The sequence below is a fragment of the Pelodiscus sinensis genome, chromosome 17 (assembly GCF_049634645.1).
Source record: "Pelodiscus sinensis isolate JC-2024 chromosome 17, ASM4963464v1, whole genome shotgun sequence".
Taxonomy (NCBI): domain Eukaryota; kingdom Metazoa; phylum Chordata; order Testudines; family Trionychidae; genus Pelodiscus; species Pelodiscus sinensis.
In genome coordinates, this window is record NC_134727.1 from 37,410,178 (window position 1) to 37,419,397 (window position 9,220).

General features: G+C 44.4%; 1 protein-coding gene across 2 annotated transcripts in view; it reads left to right on the plus strand.

Moving 5' to 3' along the window:
• The window catches only part of GRIA1 (glutamate ionotropic receptor AMPA type subunit 1), a 218,698-nt gene that overhangs the window by 192,214 nt on the left and 17,264 nt on the right, over positions 1 to 9,220 (plus strand). For both annotated transcript variants that reach the window (XM_006138270.4, XM_006138269.4), the window contains exon 13: positions 60 to 307. In XM_006138270.4, the coding sequence (XP_006138332.2) occupies positions 60 to 307 (248 nt within the window). The remainder of the gene's footprint in view (positions 1 to 59; positions 308 to 9,220) is intronic.

Below are 9,220 nucleotides of genomic sequence, written 5' to 3' on the forward strand. Positions count from 1 at the left end.
TACCTGTCCCTGTGGCAATACAACCCTAATACACACTGTGTTTGTCTTGCCCCGCGCAGCGGTCGAAAATCGCCGTGTTTGAGAAGATGTGGACGTACATGAAATCCGCGGAACCCTCCGTTTTTGTGAGGACCACAGAAGAGGGGATGATCCGGGTGAGGAAGTCGAAAGGGAAGTACGCCTACCTCTTGGAGTCCACCATGAACGAGTACATAGAGCAGCGCAAGCCCTGTGACACCATGAAGGTGGGAGGTAACTTGGATTCCAAAGGCTATGGCATTGCAACACCGAAGGGGTCTGCGCTGAGGTAAGGAGCCTGGATTTGCTTTTCCTTGCCCTGCAGCCCAATACATCAATGTATCCCCACTGCTCAGACTCCATTGCCGTATTAATCATGAGAGCAGGGGGTGTAAATCCTCGGCAGGAGGCCATTAAACGACACGACTCCTGCTCAAAAATGATGGCAGAGACTAATTCTTCAGACCCTGCACATGGAAATTGGCCCCCGACTGGTCCATTTGTTATGAATGTGGCTGCACTGCGTAAGGGATTTTGCTGCTTCGTAACCATTGATTAACAGAGCATTCTTTTGAAGGAGGGCTCCTCCCACGGCCTGCGAAATGCATATCTTTGCAATGCATGGGACGGCCCTGGTTCGTATCCGTGCTTAGAGGGATTCTTGTGGGACCAGTATTTTGGTGTGCGTGTGTGTGCAAAGAAATGCTAACCCTCGAGGACAACATGAAAAATGAAGTGTTCTCATCCTTGCTAAAAGCCACAATTCATAATTCATTTCAAGAGTTCTGCTCACATGCTGAGTTTTGGGCTCTTGGCATCTTCCAGGAAGTTCAAGACCCACATTTCTGAACCCAAAACAGCAGTTGCCCAAGACCTGTGCCAAAACCCCATTGCAGATAAAATATTAGTGAAGGCTTTTTTAAAAAAAAATCCAAACCCTTTTAAAAGGCACGAAATCCAGACCTTTAATATGATCATAAATACAAAAGAATATGGGAAGAAGATATAATGGAGGCAACATTTTCTCACGAGTGCTTATGGTTTGCTACCTAAATCTATGCCCCAAGATAAATGCTTTTGCATCTTTAGGATGTAGGGAAAGAGAAGGTTGTCTTTGTTTGGTTTGGAGGATTTTTTTTAATTAAAGGTATTTTTCTACCTGCCTTTTTTAACATTAGAAATCCAGGCCTTTTCTGAAAGACTGTGTAGACAGCTGGAGGACTAGCTGGGTTATAATGTCAGAAACATAAGAGGAAACCTCATGAAGTGAGGGTAGATGTCATTGTCTTCTCGCCACATTGTTTAAAACACTTCTTAAATCATTCCATTAGCACTTGGAAAGAAAGATCTCTTTGACCTTGTTGGTACTGAGATTTCACCATTGTTGGTCAGTAATTGGTGTAGCTGTGCTGTAACAAACCCACATGTAGATGCCAGAAAAGCTGTGATTTGCATCATTTGAATTTATCCTACTTTCAAGCGGGGCAAAACCTGAACTGGTACAAATCATGGCTTTCCTTGTGTCTATTGTTGGGGGTAGGCATGGAAGCAGCTAGGTTAGTTGCTGGCTTATTGTGGCTGACTGGAGGCTAATCCAAAACCTAGATAAGATCTCGCCCATGGATTCCAACCTGTGTCCCCTTCAGTTAAGGACAGAACCAGCTCCCAATCCGCATGGGGGTGTGCTCTAAAGCCAAGCATCATAAAAACTTGGGGGGAGAGATGTAGGAAAGCAACGTCCGAACGGATGAGCTGGGCAGAGAATAATTTTCACTTTCAAAACTCTGTGAGGGATTAAACATAGTGGGCCAAATCCCGAGGCCCCCTGGACTTCAAGTAGGAGTTTTGCCTAAGTGAAAACTGAGTGAAGAGCTTGGGATCTGTCCTGCTGGAAAGTAAAATAAGCCCCAAGGGATTAGAAAGCCGCAAACAGCTCCAGAATGAATCAGGCTAGCCAATAGAACTAGAAATTAGTGGCTTTCAAAGTTGGATCACGGGCCTGCCTGGGTGAGCGGCTGGCGGGCCCATGATGCTTTGTTTATCTAAGGCCACGTCTATGCTTATACACCGGAGATCAATCTTATGGTATTTGATTTAGCAGGTCTAGTAAAGACATGCTAAATCAAATGCTAAGGGTGCTTCTGTTCGGCACCAGTATTCCTGGCGCTCGTGAAGACTAAGGGAAGCCATCGACCTCCCACTGACCTCCCACTGTGAAGATGGTGCCAACCTCGCTTAAGGTATGTTGACTCCAGCTATGTTATTTACTGGAATTGCATACCTTCAGCCGACCTTCCAGGTCTAGTATAGACTTGGCCTCAGTCTAGTAACAGAGCCCCACAGCTCCCACTGGCTGTGGTTCACCATTTCCAGCCAACGGGAGCTACAGGAAGTAGCGTGGCCTGCCATTTCCAGCCCATAGGAGCTGCGAGGCTCTGTGGTCACGGACACTTAGATAAACAAAGGGTTCAGGCCCACGACCCAACTTCGAAACCCAGTGAACCAGATGACAGAAGAGGCTCTGAACAGCCTGCTCCTGTGAGGCTTGTCTATGTCCCAATTAATCTTCAGGGTTTCACCTACTCGGGTGCATCCTGTGCAGCTTTCTTATTCCTTCACCGGCCTTGTAGTGTGTGCATTGGGACCCCACTTTCTTTCCAAAAGGCGCTGAGTCCAACGGCCACGTGCAGCCACCGTCACAAAATCTGACCCTCCTGCTTGCCGTCTGCAAAATGGTGCCCTTGCTTGGGTCGCGCTTTCTCGTTAACGTTCCATTTCTAAAGGGCTTGTCGGTGCCCATGAGGCAGGTGTAAGCATGTCGCTGACATGAGCCGCGTGTGGGGCAGGTGGTAACAAGTGTATCCGAGAATGGGGATCAGACATGGGGATGAGGAATCTGTTGACCTGCCGAACTCACCTGCTATTGCTTATTCATTGCTGGAAATACTGACCAATAAATAGCCCTTTATTAATGGAGCCTTAACATAGTGACGGATGCTTGTTCACTGACAGGGCCACTGATGGGGGCGGGCAAAAGGAGGCAATGATCCTGGGGTCTGGAGATTCAAAGGGGCCTGGAGGCTGCCACTACTGCACCAGCGGTGACGACTGGAGCACCAGACCCCTTTGAACTGCCAGAGCGCTGCAGCTCTAAGGGCTGTGGGGGGGACTCCGTGATCTGGGCAGCACTAAGGATTGACTGTCCCCCCCTCTTCCACCTGAAGAGGTGCCCCTTCTGGGGGGCATGGAGCCAGCCCCCCACCCACCCACACAACTTGCTTAAGGGTCTGCAGTGGCAGTCAGCCCCGCTATTCACTGCCTATAAACCACTGTAATGTGGAGGGTTTTAAACTGGCGTCCTGGATCACTAGCCCCCTGCAGACCATTTTCTAATGAAGATCTGATTGGTCTTATGAGCCTGATCCCATTGCTATCAAAGGGCCCTGAACCAGGGCCAGGGTTTCCAGCTCTTGCACCTTCCAGCTTTAAAAATGCATGAAGTACTTCCCTGCTATTTACCTTTCCATGTCAGCAAGCGCTGAGTCGCCCGCAGAAAGGTTGCTAACCTGTGCATGGAGAGCAGGTGGTCCATGAGTCAATCTTGCTAGGAAAACCTTGTCCAGGCTAGGTAATCGTTTGGAGCCCTCCAATCTAATATCCCTGCACTATCACATGTTCGGGGGTGGGGGCTCCAGCACGCGCTCTCCCCCCCTTTTTTATCCGTCTTGCAAATATGGAAATGAAGAGGCAGGACCAATGCATAAAAACCAGTCCGTCCTGCAAAGTTTGGGATGTGCTGAAGCCATTAGTATTGCTTTTAACAACAACAGCGACCAAAACAACCCCCACCAGCAAAACTAAAAGAAGGAAACGCAAAAGAAGCAGCTCGCTCCAGCTAGTCCATATATGTCTGTGCTGGGCAGGAGAACACAGCATTTCCACTACTTCTTTTTTTCCACTATACCCTCCGTTAACGGCACATGGAACCAATTCCCAAGCCAGTCTGAGAGCAAAGGAGGAATGCTTGATTTTCCATTTGACCTGTTGGTGTTTCTTTGAAACAAATGCTGTCAATTTTCTGGCCCGTTATGTTTGTTTTGTTTTATTTGTCGAGCTTGCTGGTATTTTCTTTCCAGTCGTCATGTGGTGTCTGTCTTCACTGTAGGGCCTTGCACACAACAGAGCTAGGTAACACTCACACCCAGGGACCAGATCCTGCTCACTGGCTGAAGGAATGTATCTCATTTCCTTTCAAATCAACAGCAGTTTCAACATTGGCTCCAGTGGGAACAAGATCAGTTTCACAAGCGGGATGTTTTCGTACTATCTGCTATCAATAATGAAAGCTGTTTACTTCTCACAGCAAACCAGGAGAACAGTCATTTTAGTTGAACCCCAAACTGGAAAATTCATAATACATGTTAAGAGAGACTACTGCTTCCAGTTAGAAAAGTATTCACCAGCCGGCATTAATAACCTAAAAACTCAAAAGTGGCAACCACATCTAGGACATACAAACCACTGCCCCGGGTTCTGTTTTGACATCGGATATTGTACTTTCCTAAAGAGACGGGGCATGAGTCTTCACTGGATGATGACAACATCTTTGTATACAGTAAAGGAACTTTCTGCTGAAACACAGCTCTTTGGGATAGAAAGGGCTCATCTAGACTATGCCAAAGTTCCAAAAGCGGATATGCAAATTCCGCAAAAATGAGGTTTACGCGGCTTTTCGAAAAAAAAGGGGGGGGAGTTGCCGAAAAAAACCGCATCCCAACTACTTTCACTTTCGAAAGCTCTTCTTTCGAAAGTGAGATCGGAAGAAGATATGCAAATTCCCATGGAATTTGCATATCCTCTTTTGGAACTTCGGCGTAGTCTAGACATAGCCAAAGACATTTTAATGCACAGCAAAGAGCTGGACGTTGTAAATCCCATTGAGGTCATAACAAAACTGTGTGTCAAATCATTTAAAAGCTCAGGTCACTCACCTGTGCTCACACTGGACATACACAAAGACATAGTTGTAAACATTCTCTTGGGGCAAAAGGAGGATTTGCTTCGCAGCTGGACCCCGATATTAGAAATGAGGATCACCAACTTTATATATACACATCAAGCCTCATAGCTTGCATCATAGTCCCCATTTCTCCTAAGTTTAGCATCTGAGGGTACATTTACACAGCATCCTTAACTCAAAATAAGATACACAATGTGTGCTACACAAATTGCAGATCTTATTTTGATTGAATTTCAGAATAGAGCATTTCAAAATTTGATGCATCTACACAGCACCAAATTTCGAAATAACACGCTATTTCGAGGTGTCCCTTAACCTTCATGGAACGAGGGTTACAGGGATGCCAAAATAGCACATCCGCTATTTCGAGACCTATCTCAAACTAGCAGATCCATTCAAAAGACGCGGCGTAGCTATTTCAGGATAGTTCCGATATCTCGAAATAGCCCCTCTGTGTAGACATACCCTGATACATCAGCGAACACTTGAGTCAGTACATCTGGTAATCTCTAAAATCTCTCCATGGTAATGTTTTAGTCTTTTATGAAATCCTACTCATCAGGATTGATAGCCCTTTTTTCTTTTGTTCAAAGTGGATTCCTTCACTTTATGTGTTTTCAGGCCTAGGAGATTGAATTTTAGATCAGATATAATCTTTTCCAGCTATATCTCTGCAGGAATGTCATCACAGAATAAATAAAATGCCCTTTTTCAGTGGTAAAAGTGATATTGAAAGACTTTTTCATCTCCCGCTGAAGTTAGTAAAAGTTTTGACCTTGACTATAATGGAAGCAGGGTTGGAAACATACAAATTCAACCTTTGCCCTCTGTCACATGCACTCTCTCCTCCCAATCCATCGGTTCAGTGTCAGATATGTTAGGCTGACATGGGTTAATGAAAGCCCTGGTCTATACTAGGGAGTTATTTTGAAATAACAAGTTAACCCCTTATTTAAAAAAAAAGTGGAGCGTCCACACTATCAAGCCTGATATTTCAAAATAACTGGCTGGTTATTTCAAAATAATAACTCCTGCTTTCCACGAGGCATAACGCTTACTGAAATAGTTATGCCATAATAGCAGGAGTGTGGATTCTCCACTGCTGCTATTTCAAAATAATTACTCCCCAGAGTCATTCAAAGTAGTTACTTCCCCAGTACTTCTTGGGGCTCTAAGTCGAAGTAGAGCATCCACATTAACAGAGCCTGCCTCGGACTAATTTTGAGGCTTTCCTGTAGTGTAGACACATTATTTCAAAATAGTTATTTCAGAAGTTATTCTTTTGAAATAAGTTATTTTAAAATAATTTCCTAATGTAGACATGCCCAAAGAGAGCTCCCCTCCCCCAGCTTAACCTGGCATTGGACATCATTCAACACTGAATGGGTAAATCTAGTGCTTGTGGTTGCTAAACAGTAACACAAAGCCAAATTATCCAAAACAGATGAAAGTCAATGAAAAAACACCCATAATGTGAGCCTCTAATTCACATTTTTAAAAGAAAGCAAGATGTTTTAAGGAATGAGAAATAGAAGTGTTCCTTTTTTGGAACTGGCATTTTGGCCTTTCAGCAAAGTTCTCCAAAGGCACCATAAACTTGTGTGTCAGCTTTTCCACGTCCCATAAACTCATACAAATGTTCCCTGTCAAAAGTTCACCTAAAATGACACATTTCAGAGAAAATAAGTAGCAGCCAGCTCAATCTTTCTTCAAGGACCCTGTCACGGTGAAATATCGGCAGCTTTGTATACTCCTTGAGAACTGGAGAAAGAGCCAATTTCATGGCACAAAATATCAGAGTGATTTTTATGTTCAACAGTACTGCCAAGGACTTACAGTGTTAATAACATATTCCTGCATAGGAACTACATACTCCTGCAGATCATCCGCTAGCTATGTCTTCTGCACATGGTTCATTGGAGACTGCTGTGCTAATTAACTTGCATTCTGCTTTAGAAGACAGAAATAATCACGTGTGTTGCTTGATCATTCGTTACTTTTACATATCACATAGAGTCACTGTCACTGCATTTAACTTACAACTTAGGGTTTGTCTACACTGCAAAAAAAATGTGTTCTTAGTGTGAATTTAGGTTAAAAGAGCAGTGAAAACATGGCAACATAGTTTTAACTCGGGTTAGCAGCTTGAGTTTAATCCCATGCTATTCTATCGGCCGTAGCCAAGTTATCCTGTCTTCATCTGCTATTTTAACCTGATTTAACTATCCCAGTTTAAGAAAACACTCTGGGGTTGTGTTTTTGCTTGTTTGTTTGTTTTTGCAGTGTAGATATGCTCCAACTTACACAAGTAGAGTGAATCACCAAACACCTTTCCCCACAGAGGCGCGATACTTTAACAGCTTTCCAGCATTTGCTACACGGAGCCTGTTCGAATCAAAAAACTAAAATGATACAAAATTAACTTCAAATACTAGAACTGGAAGGGACCTCGAGAGGTCATCAAGGCTGGTCCCCTGCCTGGCACGCACTGAATGGATTCAAAACTGGTTAACTGCTAAGTCTCAAACTCTAACTAAAAAGGGAATTGCCGTCAAGCAAGTCTGTTTCCAATGGGTCTCACGGGGACCATTTCTTGGTCCTGTGCTGTTTAACATTTTATCACTGGCCTGGAAGAAAACTAAAATCATCACTGATCAAGTTAGCAGACAACACAAAAACTGAAGCTTCAGAGGGGTGGGAGCATTAGGCTATAACTGGAGAAACTTGAAAACCAATGAATAGTCTAGCAGCCCCTTAAAGACAAACAAAACATGGTATCATGAGCTTTCATGGGTACAACCCACTTCCATGCTAAACAATGAAGAGGTCAGATCACTGATTCAGAGTGATCTGGACCCCTTGGTAAAATGAGCACAAGCAAACAATTTGCATTTTAATATGGCTAACTGGAAACATCTGGGAACACAGAATGCAGGCCATACTCACAGGATGGGGGGCTCTATCCTGGGAAGCAGTGACTCTGAAAACGATTTGGGGTCCATGTTGGAAAATCGGCTCCCAATGTGACACTGTGGCCAAAAGAACTATGCAATTTGCCCCAGCCATGCCCCTTCCATCTGAGGTCCTGCCCCTTCTGGGAAGGCCTTGGGCCCTCACACATCCATTGCCCAGAGCCTGGAGACATCGACTGCCATCTCTACCAAGGATCATGGTGGAGTCTCTGTCACTCACCATTTTAAAATCAAGATCGGATGTTTTTCTAAAGGATCTGCTGTAGGAATTATTTTGGGGGAAGTTCTATGTCCTGTGACACCGAGGAGGTCAGATGAGTTAATCACAGTGAGCCCTTCAGGCTTTTGAATCTATGACTCCATAAGGCAATTCATTGAGCTGTCAACGCTCCGTTCTTCCAAGCTCTGTTAAGCATTCTCCTGGTTGAGTCTCGTTCTGCCTGTCTTCTTTCCTATACCTGGTGTGAGGCCTACACTGTGTTGTGTCTGACCCCCGGGGCCCAGAGACAAACTTTGCTCATTGGTGAAATCTTCTCAACCTGTGGTTACACTCACTAAGTCAAATTATGCCCTCAGATGCTTACTCCTGAAGTCAGCAAGTGCTGTGTGAACGCATCTGAAGGCAGAATATGGCACGGTGAGTGCTTGGCGTGCTACACATGAAAAACTCCAAACCAGATTGCTGTTCCAAGTGAACTAAAGGAAAGCACCTACCCACCAGCCAGATGAGTAGGATTTATGTCAAGGTTTTTTTTCCATCAGTTGGGAGATGCTTGTACAAGATATTAGAGAAAAAGAGAAAGAGAGGAATGCACCAAAGATACCAGGAAGCATACATAACCCACTGAAACAATCAGAAGTGAGAAGGGAAGGTTCTGGAAAGAATTCACATCCTCATCTAAGGAAAGGGCCGATAGCTCTCACATACTGGAAGCTCTGGAATTGATGGGGGTGAGGCTAATTCACTCTGAGCCACAATGCAATGACTCTGTCAGCTCTTCCACTGGATAAATAGACATGACATCAGTAGAGCTATGCTGGTTTGTGCCAGCTAAGGATCTGCCCCTAAGTTTCCATATGTCTAAAATGTCTGACATGTATCTCAATCACACGTTAATTTGAACACGTTACGGTTCTTCTTGAATTGACTAAATGTTTTCCTTTGTGTTGACTTAATGAGAAATGATTGCTGATCGTGTTGTTTTTATAT